At 35.6% G+C, this 17,838-nt stretch overlaps 1 protein-coding gene across 2 annotated transcripts; it reads left to right on the forward strand.

Annotated features, from left to right (window-relative positions):
* The first annotated feature begins 1,489 nt into the window (after nt 1-1,489).
* On the forward strand, nt 1,490-8,534 carry LOC143898419 (prothoracicotropic hormone-like). 2 transcript variants are annotated; one of them, XM_077407881.1, is made up of 4 exons: nt 1,490-1,545; nt 2,198-2,434; nt 4,927-5,100; nt 8,178-8,534. In XM_077407881.1, the coding sequence occupies exons 1-4, from the start codon at nt 1,495-1,497 to the stop codon at nt 8,334-8,336; spliced, it is 621 nt and encodes a 206-aa protein (XP_077264007.1). In that variant the 5' UTR covers nt 1,490-1,494; the 3' UTR covers nt 8,337-8,534. The 2 variants fall into 2 exon arrangements, with proteins under 2 accessions (XP_077264007.1, XP_077264008.1); XM_077407882.1 differs by having other exon boundaries at nt 4,957-5,100.
* The last annotated feature ends 9,304 nt before the right edge of the window (nt 8,535-17,838 follow it).

A 17,838-nucleotide genomic window follows, 5' to 3' on the forward strand; every position in this document is an offset into this window, starting at 1 on the left:
TGCTCATCCGAACGTGATTTCGCTCGTCAATAACAATTGAGAACGAAACACCATAAATCTTTCGCGGAAGTTTTCGTCGTGATTGCCTGGCGTGAGAAATTGCATCAGTAAAAACTTCTTAGACGTATACTTAAGGAAAGGAGAAGATAATTTAAATGAATAAATATAACAGATCGTTTTTGTTAATGTTGCTCTATTACAAACTGGGGAATAAAGACAAAACTGTTACGATCAATATAGATAATCGAAAGAAGAAGTTTGAGTTAAGATCGCTTCTGTGATGGTAATATCTGAAAAAGGATGGCTGAAAGTAGGAAATAGGATCCATCTTTTAAACTTTAAAGCAATCTGTCAATCGCTTGCAAGCAATATAAAATAGTCATTAAACAATGTAATTTGTATGCCATAATTTGTATCAGTTCCTCTCACGGAGAAAATTTTCTCTTAGAATTTACCCTGTAAATCATGGTAGTTGTGGGATAATATGTAGGTACTACAAAAAATTTTATGCGAGCTATTCTGATTAATATCTACCATAATAAAAAATGTTAATATCTATTACATTAAAATATAAAATATGTTTGATTAATTTTACTAAAATATATCTGGGCAATAATTTTTTAAAAATTATCAATCTGCTTGGTAATTTTTATCACGTTGTTTGAAAAATGTCTTTTGTATATTTCAAAAATTCCTTTGGTTGCCAAAGTTGTCCCAAGTTTGTAGTGAATTTAACGGTATAAAATATAACAATAAAATATTCTCTCATCCGTGTATCATTATGTTACAAAAATAATGTAACGATGTAAATTTTAACAAACATTCATGATACATATGGTTTAATACACGTTACACGTACCGTCATACGTGCTACATCGAAACCGAGGTGATACACGTGAAATTTCCGAGCTTTGCGAGCGGGCGTTCGTACCGTGTGTGGCTCGCTTGAAAACTGTAGGTAAGCTTTATTTCGAAAGCCATCCCGCGCTGTCTGTGTCCCAAACGCATTTGTCAATTTAGCGTTGCACATTGTTTTGCGTCACGGTAGTAAACAGCGGACAGGTATCGTGAAATTGGAGTTTTATAGGTGTCGACGTTATAGCCGCGCGTTGCAACGTTACACCAGCGGCGGCGTTAGAGCAAATGTTTCGAATGGAATTGGTGGACGCCCTTATATTCCGCGATCCGTGTCTCCGTGGGGTAGGGGCCGAAGTTTCGGGAAGACCTCTCGTCCGAAGGAAAAGAGTACAGTTATTTATGGACGGTGAATAGACACGAGAGAGACAAAAGACATAGATACTGCGTACTGAGCCCGAACAAAGACTGCCTGAAATCCACGCATCCCCCTTCGGACGGATATCGAGTGGCATTAATGGCATTATAGCGGCAATGTAATGGGATCTTACCTATCGCCGCGGAATATAGGACCGCTATTATTTTCATAATTTCGTATATAAGGAACGGATGTTGGAGACAAGTCCTCAGTGTAGGGCGATGGCTTGTACGAGACGTGTCCCGGGAAGGATGAAATTCCTTGTTCTTTGCGTAAGCATCAGATACGACTGTGTTGCGACCCTCCTGCAATTTATTATATGTACTGTGCTTGCGTTTGTGTAAACACAATACTTAATGTATTACTTAGCGTTAATTTAAAGCGCCGCGTAAAGCGTTAGACGGAAAAATTAGATGAAAAATTCATCTTGGAAATATCACAAAATTGGCGGTCCTTATTTTAGACGACAGATTTTAATGAATTCAGTCAACACACTTTGGTCGTTTTTATTTCATTGAGAAAAATTTTGATTGTAGTCATTATGTATTGCAGGTATTTAATATTTGACATTATGTCTTAACAATTATGCTTCGAAGGTGATTCACATCATGAAAATGCTTATATATTTTCTTTTAAATAAATCCGGCCAGATTTTCTTATTGTGTCATTTTGATAACTCATGATTCGAATATTTCTTTTATATTTCAATTAAGAAAAAAAATTAAAATTATTCCTATATATAGAAGAGAAATGATCCGTGTCTGTTGTCATTGAACTTAATATACCTACATATTATCGAAATTTTATATCTATATATAGATATAAAATTTCGATAGAAGAATTCCATTCTATATACGCGACAATATAAACGGATCTCACGTATTGATTACTTCAATTACACGTTTGAATGACTGACGAAATCAGGTAATGGTCCACGGTTTGTCGGCGGAGGGCACGGGAGAAGTCTTGTCGATCGGCCGGTGGAAGGAGCAGATTATCGCGCCGGAGTTCTTGCTGGAGGATCGCGAGGATGTGTCCGAGGGCAACCGGAACGCGTTCCTCTACGAGGACAAGCGTAACTTCCGTCCCGAGGGCCTTGGCGAGGTCAAGCGTGTCACCGGCGCCGAGGACGTCGGTCTGCAACCGCGTCTCGTAACGAGAGTGCGTTTGCATATTTCCTAAGACATTCCCTTCCGTAAACTTTTTCTGCGAACAAGTATCTTCGTTACATGACGCTGTCGCGCGTTTCAGCCAAGTTTAAATTACGAATTCATCGAGTACACAACGAAGTTGAGTGCTTCGGCTGCACTTGATAGTCCAGTCACTATGTACAAAAAACGGATTATAAAAGACATAATTCTGACCCAGGATTTTTCTTTTGGGGGGTGTTGGGGGGCTCAAGAAAAGCTTAATCTCAAGTTTTCGACCTCTGTTTCCCGCTTGCTTTTTTTACGGGAGTAAAAAATGTGAAAAAATGGTTTTTCCGCGATAACTCGGTTTCTAATAAAGTTACAAGGTCGAATCGGAGCTCATTTTAAAGCTTTTTTTACGCTCTACAAATTATGTCGTATGACATTTTTACGTATGATCGATTGTTTTCGAGACATCGAACGAGAAAGGGAAATAAAAAAGTATGAGAGAGATATATTTAGTTTTTTCTTTTACTCATTATGGTCGTCCGAATTTGCACAAATGCATCAAATAAAACTTGTAGAGCGTATAAAAACCTACAAATTCTATTTGTTATTTATTTTATTTCGTTGAAAATTACGCCTTGTAGAGCGCCTTAAAGTGGAGAGTCGTCGTCATCGCGTTAGCGGCGCGTTGGTTACGTCGATACGCGGCACCGAACGCTTTTGCTAAGATTTCCGACTTCATTGACGCAAATAAGTAACATAATAGGTGTTTTTTATAGGATTTTTCCCGCTCTACAAGTTACGTTCAGTGATATTTTGGCGTACGATCGATAGTTTTCGAGATATCGAAAGAGAAAAGGAAAAATTGAGCATTTTTGTTCGTTTTTTTCTATTTTATCGTTTTTCGCACACGAATCTGTATAAACGCTTCAAATAAAACTTGCACAGCAATAAAATTCGTAAAATGTTCTTATTTATTACTTTAATTTCGTTGAAATTTCCATATCGCACTACGCCTCAAAGTTGCAAATAAATCTTGCAAAGCCTGAAATTATTGTAGCTATTTTGAAACCGTCAAGTTTTCTTAATTACACTTACCGTTTCATTGAAGAATACATGAAAGCGTGCAGTTTTATATCTAAGTGACAATATTTGTGAAGTAAGTTTATAAAAAAGAAATACTTTATCGCTGACGCGATGGCGACGACTCTCCACTTTGAGGCGCTCTACAAGGCGTAATTTTCAACGAAATGAAATGAATAACAAATAAAAATTGTAGGTTTTTTACGCTCTACAAGTTTCATTTGAAGCATTTTTGCAATTTTGGACGACAATAATGAGTAAAAAGAAAAAACTAAATATCTCTCATACTTTTTTATTTCCCTTTCTCGTTCGATGTCTCGAAAACAATCGATCATACGTAAAAATGTCATACGATATAATTTGTAGAGCGTAAAAAAACTTTAAAATGAGCTTCGATTCGACCTTGTAACTTTATTAGAAACCGAATTATCGCGGAAAAACCATTTTTCACATTTTTTACTCCCGTAAAAAAAGCAAGCGGGAAACAAAGGTCGAAAACTTGAGATTAAGCTTTTCTTGATCCCCCCAACACCCCCAAAAAGAAAAATCCTGGGTCAGAATTATGTCTTTTTTAAATGTACATAGTGACTGGACTATGACGCTTGACTGTCAACCGAAGTGGTTTCTTTGTTTAAATAATTTATGGAGAGGATAAAAGTGACGTACTTAAAGATACCTTTTTCCTCGTGGAAGCTACCCCGGGTGTAAATGTATTCGATCCCTCCTGGTATCGGGCGCTTTCGTGCGTGCAAAGCTTATTAAACGCGCGCGGTAATTATTTTCGCAATTATTTTCTAAATTATTATGTTGAAACGCGAAGGTTTCTGCACGCGTGTCGCCGATATTATAATGCTAAAGGTCACCCAGATTTATTCAGACATGACAACTGCGACAGCAAATAATGATTTTTTTATGCTAAAATGGAAAATTGCAATTACATTTTGCGATAACGAGATAACGAGCGATTAAACGCGTGGCAATCCAAATTTCAAAAAGAGCGTTGTTCCTTTTTTGTTACGTTATATTCAATTATTTCGCTTCAGCTCCGTAAATCACTTTGCAGTGATGAAACAACTGTCAACCACGGAAAAGTACAATACTCGACAGATATATACATATATTGCGTGTCGTATGGAAATTTATCTCGTCGGAAAGTCAAAAATTAACTCGTAACAAAAAGCTATCCGGCAATGCAAGGTAAATATTGTGTGTAGCATCGCTTCGTGTATTTAATTAATTAATTTCATCACGAAGGACTGTTATCTTGATTTTTTTCCCTGCAACGTCCCAGTGTTTACGCACATGCGACGTAAAAAAGACGCTGTTTACAGTCTCACGATGGAAAATATAATTTAACTCGACAACAAGCTAGTACAATTCGACTTTTCAATTAACGTGTAATTTCCGCGCTATTAATTAGTGCCTTGATTATAGTGCTTGACACGAAGGCACGTTTGTTCGCAGTCTCTGCCGTGCACCTGCGAAACGCAGTACGAAATAAGGGATCTGGACGAGGGGCATTATCCGAGATATCTGACCGCGTCGAGCTGCAAGCCGAAAGCCTGCCTGAGCGGCAAGTTCAATTCCTGCCGACTGCTGTACTACACGGTAAGATTGCGTGACAATCGATAATAATCCGTAGCGCGAAGTAGCGAATCGCTCGCCGCCCGCTATTAGAGGTGCGCCCAAGTGGTTGTCGAGTATTGTGCAAGTATACACAACTTTAATTAGCGCCGACCGCGCGCTAACTCTCAGCTTATTGATCACCGGGCGTCCCATCGTCATCCGGATAAACATCGCCGTCCGCCGCGGTAGTAACTGTAATAAGTCGCACCGCGCCGCGATATCGAACAAATCTGCACGCTACATCAGTTATGCAATAGACGTACGTTTAATTACGCTTTTTGACACGCTTTGATTATGTAATGTTGTATTGAATATGCTATAGCTATACGTCTGAATCCTATCTCCGTTTCGCCAGAATGACGGTATGAAATACCGGCATCACTCTGCTGTTCTCTGTTGCTTTTTAACCCTAGAGAGTCTTTCTGGGGTAATACGTTACCCCGCGCGAAATTCAAATTGCGCCCCTGCCTTAGGAAGATTAGTTTTCATACCGAGACCCTAACCATAATTCAGTTTAGTCATCCGGCAGTCGACCTCCGTCATTCAGCGAGTGGCGTTAGATCCGTGCAGCAGCTGAAAACCGAAAAAGAAAATCGTTTGGGGTAACGTATTATCCCCTTTGGCCGTTTACGTTCGACATTTACCACAGAAAAGTAGGAGAGACCGGGGCTAAGCCGACACTATATTTCAAAGGCAATTTTTAATATTTAATTAAAATTTTTAAGCAAATTTTTTCAATGGTATATATTTAAAGAGTGTTTCTTCAGGTACAAAATTGATTGAAGAAGTTTTGCTGTACGTCGCTTTGTTTTGCCGCCAGGAAAGGAAAAGTGACGCGAAGACAAATTTTCAAATTGAAAAATGCCGGCGTAAACTCGACACTTTGCCTGATCGACACAATTTGATCTGGAACTTATTTTTTATTGTCTGAAACTAAATATACATTTGTTTATCGTGTATTTAGAAAGTACAAAAATTTGGAATTAAGTAAAACAATCGTTGGAAATAATGAGAACAAAAATTGTTGAACATTCAATTATTTTCATCTGAACTCATGTCTGAAAAACAATTTATGCAAGTAAATTCGCGATTATACGTGCGCACACGTTTATCATGAGCCATATGCTGCATTACAAGCATCGTTTATTATTGGGAACCAATAAAACAGCGTGTCGACTTAGCCCCTGTCGACTTTGCCCCGAACGTCGTTTTTTACTTTTGTTATTCCAAAAATATAAAAATTTTGAAAATATGCAAAAATTATTATCGGATTTGTATAAAGCATCGAATTTCCCATCAAAATCACTTACCGGTAAATTCGCAAGAGTATAAAGCTCGATGAAAGAGTAGACATTTTCGAGAGATCAGAAAAATTACTTTTTACCATCAAAAACGCTTATGTCGCGTTAAAAATTACACTATAACTCAGAATGTTACCAAATTCCGTTGATAATACTGGCACATAAAGACGCATTTACAGTAGCAAAGGCAAGTTTCTACGATAGATTTAAATTGGCAAAAAGCCTAGTGTCAAATTCGCCCCGTTGTCGGCTTAGCCCCGGTCTCCCCTATATTTCAGATTTTTTGTGAAAATCGGTAACGAAAAATTATACATTTTATAGCACTCTCCGAAAAATTCTACCCCTGTTTCATATATAATTCTTTAAGATTCGGTCAATTATTTCATTTTTGTTGTTCTTGCACAGCAACTGATTAAAACTTTGTAAAGTTTTTGTGGAGTTAATTTTACTGTTTTCATATACTTTTATAACTTTTGACTACCTTTCAAATAAATAATAAGCGACAGAATCTGTTTTACTTTCCATTTCTTGCGATTTTTCCCATCCGACAGTTATTCATCATTTCCTCTACTTCAGATGTTCAAACAAATATGTTTTTTTTTTTAAAAAACGAAAAAATCGCTTACATGCCTTTGAAGGTTGTCTATTCATCTTTCAAAATCCGTTGGAATTTTTAAAATCGGTGAATTTTATGAAAAACTACAGCATTTTTATAAAAATAGTCATTTCAGCCCAATTTTTGTTTTCTTTCTTGTTTTTAGAAATTTTTTTACTGTTTTTTGGTTTTTTTTATTACCGCAAATTGATGACTACTATCGTTTTCCCTATTAAAGAACAAACAAAATTATCTATTAAAAAGTTGTCTAACAACAAATAGAAACATTATACACGCGGTACAAGTTTGGGGTAATTTATTACCCCGCTTGGAGCATTTCACGTATGAGAAAATTCATAAAGACTCTCTAGGGTTAATAATGTTATGTCATTGTATAACGTGTATTTAATTGTTACGTTACCATGCATTGACATTTAGAAAAAAAACACTACAAGATATGGTTTCTGTCGGTTTTTAAAAAAAAAAAAAAAAAAAAAACATGGAGAATGTAGTTTCCAACGCAGAAAAAACATAAAAATACACAACACTTATTATTTTCTGCACCGTCTATTTTTATCCATCAGAGATACGGGAGAATGTTAAACAAGGATGTGTAACAACATTTAACAGCGTGGTTAGAGAATTACTCGTACGCAGCAATACGTTACGCGTTCGTAATTGTATTATTCACAAGGAATGCTAACCGTTAATATCAAAGATTAATTAACCTGTAGTTGACATCTTGTTATATTCGTTCATAATAAGAATTCACTTGCCGGCCAATTCTAATTAATAGTATTAATTTACGTGATTATTCATCCGAGAAACTTGTAGAGCAGTAAATTACATCAATATGGTACATTATAACATCTTATAGCAACCTGTCCTCCGTATCATTAATTATTTTTCAGAGATAAATCTTAAAATTACAACGCATTGCGCAGTATTGGCTGAATACTTGCGCAATAAAATTCTAAATAAAAACCTATTTATGATATTCCAAAAAATTTCATTTGACACGTAAATCATCAGATTATACACGTCAAATTTCAATAAACGCTTAGGAATTAAAGGCCAATATGAAGTGTATACATACATATGTGAAACGTAGTTTTTATCAGACATGTAATAAATCAAGCGATAATCAGGTTGTTCTCACGTAGGTTCACGTGTTAAGCCAACGCGATTTGGACGAGTTAAGCAACGACCGTTATTCGGACGATAGCGGACTTCCGGAAACACCGCTTCCAGAAGCACTCCGTCATAAGTGGCAACTGAAGCGGTTGAAAATCCCGGTTGCGTGTGTGCCGGAGACAAGATAGAAGAAAATGATGTACGACCAGCTAGGACCAGTGTCCAGTGTCAAACGCGATCGAGGAGATAGAATCTATAGCGGCCTCCATCGTTAAAAGGTCAATAAATATTCGGCGAATATGTGCGGGGCATATTGAATTTTACGCTTCTGCTTGCGATACGTACACGCCAAAATGTGAAAAAAAATAAAAATAATTAACAAATAACTGGATTAGGAATTTTGATTGCATAATTTTCACCCTTTATCAATCTTAAAACGTTAATCTGTGTTCAGCAAATTTGCAATATCTCCACTGACAAAAGTAAACAGGCCAAAATAAATTCATCAGGAAAGCAATTAAGCATAATTTAATTTAAAAAAGATCAGAGACTAATTTAAAAATGTTATTTTCGCGTCAAATGTGAATTTAAGGGTCGTTCTACATTAGTCGCAAGCAGCCAATCGCGTGAACGCAAGCAATACCACTTCCGGTCGCAAATAGCAATAAAAGTACAGTTTAAATTGCTATACACTTTTCTTTGTTTCTATATACAAAATGAGAATTTATAATAAAATATCATTGGCTACGTTTACACCCAGCGACCTGATCGCGGCCTGACCTATATTGTGGCCCGAAGTAGGTCTAGTCATCATTCGTTTACACCGAAAGAAACCTAAAAATTGACGGGATCATATTTGGGATCGCCCTGAATTGCAGCGAATCCGAACAAGCAAATGAAGCTTTTAGGACGCGTCGCGCTTGATCGCGCGTTTACATCGCAAATGATAACGGCCGATTTCAGGTCGGGTCTAAAATACGCGGCCTGATCTGAAGTCAGGTCCGGTCGTCTATCAACTGTTTACAGCAGGCGGGCTAAATAATTTAGGTCGAATTTGAGGTACATACAGGCCGCGGCCTAATTTCAGGGTGTAAACGTAGCCATTAATTAAGGTAGTTGTATCGCGACAGTATTAGTAAAAAATAATGGTCACACTGCAATACGATAATGTACGAAAAACTCTACTTATCTATGTAGTTTGACTGAGCTTGTACTGTTTTTACTGTTTTCACTCGCGTCAGTAATGTCAAATACCATCGAGATTAACTCGCGACGCTCGCGTTAGTATGCTCTATCGAGGTTATTTTGAATAAATAGAAGAAATAGAAGCGGAAATATCTGTTGAACATTATACAAAGGAAGATTAATGAAAAAAAAAGTATTAAAGAAAAGACATAAAGCTTTAGCGGCAATGTCTGAACTACATATATATCTAATTTTCATATGCGCAGTGTTGCAAGATTTTTACAGGTTAGCTGTCGTATGCGTCCACCGCTATGAGAAATTGTGTACTTTGTGTAACAATTGCTTCAAAACTAAATAAATAAGGGTCTTGTACTTTTGTAAGAATATTTTTACAAGTTTCTTTGTCATCTCTTTGTTTTTCATTAAAATCCTATGAGTAGTTTGATCGCTACAATTACAAACGTGATATAGGAAGCCGTTTTCGTCCTACGATACATGTAAAAAGTGCTAAGATTGATTTCCATTATTTCAACTTTGGTATAGTCAAGCTTTTTCTACTTGCACGTGTGTGTAGAGCGTGTTTACATTAATATGCTGTTCAAATTTTAAAAAATTCCTATGAAAATGGGTTTTGTGACACAACTACCTTAAACTAATGAAGTTCGTATTAACATCATCTATATCGTACCTCTGAGAGAAAAAAAAAGCAATTTGATTCTCATAATTTATTAATACGCACATTTTCAACCACGGAGATTAGCTCGCAATTTTATACTACGTAAAAAGACGCTGAACACTATCCACCTGCGAAAAACGAACAAAGTTTTACGAAGCAATTTCATGAAGTAATTTATGGTTTCGGCGTCAAGAAGATAAGCACGACTAAAATCAATTAAAACGTTAATATTGCAATTTTCTTTACAAATTCGCTACAATAATGGTTGTAAATGTCGTAATTGTCCAACATATCAATCTATTACTCGCTAAAAAAATAATTGTTCTGTTTAATTACCTTAATAATAATAAATCATAAAAATTAATAATCAAATTCCATTTATCTTCTTTTTTGTATTTTTTTTTCTAAAAACTTAGAATTAAATAAAATCGTTCGAGTTTAATTCAATGGGTAAAAAAAAGAGAAGACTTAAAGACTTGTATCAAACTGCAACTGAAAATTTTACCTTTCTAATCGCTATTTTGGCATCAGACATCACTTTACAAGAAAGACCTATAATTTTCACGCTTCTGACATATCGAACGCATATGCACATGCAACTCTGACCTCGCGCAACAAGTCACATTCGGCACGTAAAATAATTTAAGTGGGGCAATATCGATTGCTCGTGCCTCGCGCCGAAGGGTGTAATGAAAGCTCCGTTTCCGGTCGTTCTTATAGGATTACCGGAGTAATCAGCGACGCGAATAAAACTGCGCGTAATGAAATCTGCAACATAGAGGTCCAATTTCGCGCAATTAATTGCACTATAAAGTATCCGATTAAAAGAGAAGACAGGGAAAGCCGTTTAACGACAACCTCTGCCTTTACGGCCCGATTTAATTTTCAGTTATACGATACTGTAGCTTCACGGCACGTTTTCTTTTTCGCATCTCGTATATACGTTTGACTCCCTTGCGTTTATAGGAAGTGTCCTAAAATTACACATTCATAATTCTGATACAACGAGTGCGTGCTATCGGTGAAGAAACGGTTATTTCTATAATGTGTATATCATAAAATCATTTTATATTATATAACTCACATTTTTTATTAACTATATTTTATATAAGTTTACATTTACGTACACGACATATTATATACATGACATTAATTTTGAACAGCATCGCTTATTTTATATAATATACTGTTATCTATAATATAATTCATATTAATAAAATTCTCTGCGAGTATTATCTATACTCGCAACCCGTCGCGTCACGTAAAAGAGTCACGGTCGGTCTTGCTCCGCGTGTATGTACATACTTGGCGCGAGACACTACCGTGTCTCTTCACGGAGAAAATTTTATATTAAATTTTACTATGCTGCCGCACCAACTGCGGACCATCAAGACGCCCAAGTTTAAATGCTATAGTCTTATAGTAAATTTACTATGTCCATAGCATTTAATGCTACGATCATAGCATTCAATGCTATACATAATAATGCTATGATCGAAGCACTAAATGCTATGGACATAGTAATTTTACTATAAGACTATAGCATTTAAACTTGGGCGTCTTGATTGTCCGCAGTTGGTGCGACAGCATAGTAAAATTTAATATAAAATTTTCTCCGTGTTGATATAAATAAAATAGAATGTCTGTATGTCTATTCTTTATACACTCTTAAACTATTTGACCGAAATTTTACCAAAAATATATAAAATATAATAGGGGTAGAATTTTCCGGGGAGTGTTATAGAGTGTATAGTTTTTTGTTACCGATCTTTTTGGGAACCGGTATCCGAAATTTTTCCAATTTTTCGGGAAATAATTTACCAAATTTTAAAGAATTGTATATAAAACGGGTAGAATTTCCCGGGGAGTGCTATAAACTGCACAGTTTTTCGTTACCGATCTTTTTGGGAAACGGTATCCAAAATTTTTCCAATTTTTCGGAAAATAATTTACCGAATCTTAAAGAATTGTGTATAAAACAGGGGTAGAATTCCTAGGGGTATGCATTAGGGCCCAGGGTATGCATTAGGCATTTTCCTTCTCCAACGAGAAACAAAAAAAAAGGCCGAATATCTTAAAATTAGCGTAAATTAGACAACATATAATGTTGGAAATGAAGTAGTTTGTTTGAAGGAAAACGATTCCCGGGCGAAGCCCGGGTAACCAGCTAGTAATATATATAAATGTCATCACGTAAAAATATTAATACAAACAGAAATTTTGAAAATTAATAAAGTGAAATAATAATTATCTTGTTTATGCATTACTAATATTTGTATGCTAACTCAGATCCGATCAATATTATTATTTAATGTAATAATGCTATTACATTAATGTTATTAATTTCATATCAAGATAAAACATAGTTATAAAAGAAGTAGATGCAGAATCGATTAAACCTGGCTTGTATAAGACACGTTTAATATTTAAAAACAGGTTATACCCTGCAATTTAATGAAACAAAGTCGACTACATTTTAAATTTCGATAAGATCGTTCTCGCGATTGATTGTCCTTTGAGTGAGTTGCGCAAGTATGGCACTTTTCACGTGCATTTATCGTCATCTACATGGAGTATTTCTAGAAGCTCGTACAAGTGCAAGAGGAAGTTTCTCCTTGTAGATCTCGGGTATTTACTTTAGTAACAAATATTTCTTACTATAAAGGAGCACTTGATCTACCCCTAAAGATTAAAGGTATTTCGAATTACACGGCATATTGCATGTTTCACGTGTTTAACGAATTTCTTGGATGAACAATTTCCCTTTAACGAAATATTTGAACGAAATAAATTACACTTGTCAGCTTTTTGAAGCTATCTCAATCATAAATAGACGGATCACATACAGACTGGAACATTTTAAAATTATATCTCTCTTTTAACAATATAAACTTTAACAGAATATTATCTTTTAATAATATTGCAGCATAATATAATTTACAAAATGGCATGTGAAAATAGTAAAATTAAATTCAAATTTCATTTTAAATATAATATCTTGCGAAGGGAAAAGTATATCATTTATCAATTTATTATTTATGTTTCGTATTAAAATAATAAACTAAAAAATGAAACAATTTCGAATGCAACGTGCCTCAAGGCGCCTCAAACATACGTCCTCCGCACATGCACTTCTCTCGCTGTTTTCTTTTAATTTTCAAACATTTTCAAACGGGGCTTTTTAATAAAAAGCTACCTACTTTAACTCTTTTTCATGCAGGTTGGCCGTGTTGATCCTATTCTATCAGGACGTCAAACTTCGTTCAAGCGTTCTAGTTTGTATGCTTTCCAGAAGTCCGCTGTATTACGCGCCTATGAACTCTCGCAAGAAGTACAAGCTATATCCATAAAATTAACAAGCTGCCGAGCCTGCGGGTGTCCACGGCACGTTACGCACCGTACCTCGCATACACGAAAAGCCAATACTGCAAGCACTCGAGCAAGTCGGTCAAAGCACAGTCTTGAAAGCCAGCGAGCCCGAATGCGCTCTTAATCTCATTAGGTACGTACATGTGCATCGTTACAGCGCAGCGGTTAGATGCACACTTAACGATGAACCTCACGTACTAGAGCAACATCCTCGAGGTACAAGTTTCGATAAACTACCGATCGTCATCAGAAAAAGCTAATCATTGGCCAAATTGTTTCAAATTTACACATATAAATATAAGATAATTAGTAAAATACTTAAAAAATATAGAATACTGTATAATGTAAAAAAGACAGAAAGAGAGAGAGAGAGAGAGAGAGAGAGAGAGAGAGAGAAAGAAAGAGAGAGAGAGAGAGAGAGAGAGAGAGAGAGAGAGAGAGACAGGCAGACAGTAAATGTATGAGTAATTGAAAATGTAAACATATAAATATAAAAAAGTAAAGTAAAGTAAAGTAAGCTGTAGATTTAAAAAGAACTATGTAAAAAAGAACAATGTAAAACATTATATTGTACGAGAATCCAAAACCGTAAGATAGGGATTAAAAAATATTATTGACCAAATCGTTACCCGTACTTGTGGAGACGCGTATGCTATTAAAAATTAAACTTCTCAAAAAACAGACTGTTATGAATGGACAAGTATCATCTTATTTTCAATTTAATTATATCGAAAGTTTTAAAGAAGGATTTTATACTTTGTGTCGCAACGAACAATTAAATTTTCATTTAATTTTCATGAAAAGGTAAAATTTTGAAAGGTGATTTTAATAAAGGTTTTAAAATAATAAATAAAGTTGATTAAAAATAACAAGATAAATTTTGTATAGAACAAATTACACAAAATTTATTCGGTAAAATATTAAAACCTCAATTTTTTTAGTCGCGAGCGTCTACTTATCGTTCATTGGCAATTTTATTGCGTGAATATTTTTCATAAATTTCTATCTCCGAAAATTTAACATGCAAATTTATTTCGGCAGATTTACGCGCAACGTATCGCGTGATGTCAAATAATTTTTCTCTCGCACAAAAGAGTTCGCAAAAATGAAAAAAAAAAAAAAAAAAATCAAATGCCACGTGTGATCCGCTCGTAGCGAGCATCCCTCACACCAAGTCTTTCCGCAATATCGTGTGCGCGCGACGCAGTTTTTCAAACTTTATACGGGGAATTTATTCCGGCCGACTGTGCCGAACGGCCTGTTCGTCACGCCGCATAAATTACGCGTGCATTCGTCGGTCGATCGAGCATGGTTAAAACCCCACTTCGAGAGCGTTAACGGTTTCCACGAGCAAACACTCGAACGCTGTTTGCCCTCTTTGCCTTGACAATATTGGCCGCCCGTCACCACCGCTCGATGTCGGCTCGGTGCTCTGCATGCGTCTTTACTCTGCTCTCCAACCGCATGAGATTACGTATAAACGGATATAGGAGGCAGGAAGCCGGACGACTACGGCGTGTATTACCCAAAATTATGTCAGCGAATAGTCAAGTTACGTTCGGTTCAATTTGGACGAAAAATCTTTGTTCTCTTCGGTATAGGCTCAATCTCTGAAATGTCTAATAAGTGTTTAAAAAAAAGTCAGACGTGCCTGTTCTGAATACCAGAATAGTTAACCGAAATGACGTTAGTTAAAACAAAAGTCTGGTAGTTATTACTTCTCGTGCATAATTCCAGGATCGCACCAAAAAATAAAAAACTGATGTAACGAAAAAGTTGATGGATTTTACATTGGGTATTACAAACTTTCCTTTTACCGAAAACGAGAGAAATGATTTGTTGTACCATTATTAGAATTAAATTGTACAAGAAAGAACTGATGAGAGATACACACGCGCAAAATAATCTCAAATGGAAATAATAATACAATAATTAAAAACACATAAAAATTGATAAATATAGGTACCGCATCTAAAATTAATAACAAGGTTATTAGAAATATTCTATAGTAAAGGACAGATTATAAAAAAGGGGTCTTTTCATTATAAATATAGTGAATGATTTTCTTTTGCGATTTTATCCGACTCTAACAAAATTTTGCGAATCTAAAATTCAATGGAGGATAAAATTCCTTGACGGCATGTAACACGTGCGAAATATTTGCGGCCAACTCGCCTGGGTAACCAGTAAATCAACGTATACAAATATTTACGCAACGCATACGTTTACATCCCATTACAGATTACAAGAGCGCATTCTAGATACGTAAACTCCGAGGGTCGATGAACAATGATGCCAATAGCAACGTGGTTTGGGAATATCACGGTGGTTATACAAGAAACTACACGTTTGATATCCTAAGGAGAACCGAGAAATTGACATACAGATATGTATTCAAATATTAACCACCCCTGTAAATGGTTAACTGACATGAAAGGTACGGTGAGCGACGGATAATCCGGAAAATTGTTCCCTCTTCGAAGAGTTTATTCGTGTGTCAAGGTCAAACATGCCGTGGAGAATACCAGTTTGCCGTTTGTCAGAACGGTACTATACGTATCGATTGTATCATTTTTGTCGAATAATAAGACGAAGAGAGAGCTTGTCTCTTCCGGATATCTCTTCCGTAGGAAGAGCAATATTATTGAAAAGGAACCGAGCTGTTCCAGGACTTTTATTTCTGGCACTACGGTGGCGATGGCGGTGGTGCCTTTACGTGACGGTGTCTGAAAATGAATACGCGCATTGTCGCGATTGACCGTCCGCTCTTGTTTTTTCTGGCCCTCATCCGGCGCTCACGCACGCACACACGGGGATATCGTCGGCCTCGGGCTGACATTCCGGCCCTCGAGCGCGCGGATATAGCCACTCGAGCCACTGTTTGCGATCCGGCTGATCTTTCATTTACCCTGCAGGTGGGCGTGTTGCCGGCGGCTTAGCCGTACTTCGCTTCCACTATCTATCTATCGCGCCGTATCGTATCACCCCGATAAAAGCGACGGTGACGCGCGTCGCGACCGGCGCGGCGGATCGAATTGCGCACTCGCTCGCTGATCGATATGATAATCAACGCTTCAGACACATTGTTATAGTTGACCGAATAGAATAATTCAGAAACGAAAAGTATATGAAATTAATTCTGACGAGAAACACAAAGTTAATTAGTCGACGCGTTCAATATTATGAATTATTGTACCTGTATAATGTAAACACGTGTTTGCATTTTATTATTTTACTTATAAAACGCAGCCAATATTGCAATTAAAAAATTATATGTGATTTTCGCGAACTTGATCGAAAATTTAAACAATAGTTATGATGAAGGATTAATTTTATCAACACTATTTTAAATGCCGATCGTGTTCAAATGTCGACGAATTTAAACGGAAGAAATTACAATGTCTAATAGAAGGTAACTTATTCAGCGATTTTGGTATTATTGATTCGAAATTGATATTACATGCAATATTGGAAAGATTGATCGAAATCATCAGTGTATTACTCGATTTCGCGTATGATAAACTATATTAATAAACTATAATTGATTCCGAAATGTGCATCATTTTTAACAAATAAAGCGATTTAAGCAATTTAAAATATAATTTTAAAGTTACTGTAAAATAATGCATAAAATATTTATATATCAAAATCATTCTTTATACTTTTTTAATAAAGAATGTTACAGTCACTGTCAACATAAATTTCACAGTAACACAAGAAAAATCGCTAGAAATTATTCAAGTATAAAATATAATTCTATACGAATTACATATATCTATATACATATATCGAAATCTTAAAAAGGAGGAATTTGTGAAATCAAAAGAAAAATGGAAGTAAAAGAGTAAATTTTCCTATAAATAAAAGTTCCTGTAAAAGTGTACAAGTTTCTATAAAAAAAAAAATTTAATTTGAAAATCAGGCGTTTTTTTGGAAAAGTCGATGAAAAAATCGATGAAAATTTTTATGTGATGTTCCACGTAATATTTTTCTCTTGAACTACTCGATAAAGGCTTCATAAGGTTCTGTATCAAAAAGAGGGCAGTCCCAGTATTATACAGGCTAGTTAAATAATCACAATACGAATACGAAGGTAACGGAAGATATATTTTGTGAATTATTTGATTATTAGAAAATCCATCCGCCAAAACGCAAAACTTAAAAAACAATTAAATTAAAAAATTTAAAGTTGATCTTATTTCAAAGAGGTTTCATGGAGGTTTTAAAAACGTCACTATTTGGTATATATTTTGGTAATTTTTAGATAATCGATATTAAACATCTTTGTTTCTAATTAAATTGTATGAGTCCCACGATATTCTAACAATAAGTAACATCATATATTTTGATAAACTATATTTATTTTATATTGTAAATCTTGAAAATATAGTTCTTATGTGAATCTTCAAATTCTCTAAATTATTTTCACGTTTATAGTCACTTTATTTATATGTTTTATT

The sequence above is a fragment of the Temnothorax americanus genome, unplaced genomic scaffold, assembly GCF_048541705.1.
Source record: "Temnothorax americanus isolate GAGA-0224 unplaced genomic scaffold, ASM4854170v1 Scaffold23, whole genome shotgun sequence".
Taxonomy (NCBI): Eukaryota; Metazoa; Arthropoda; class Insecta; order Hymenoptera; family Formicidae; genus Temnothorax; species Temnothorax americanus.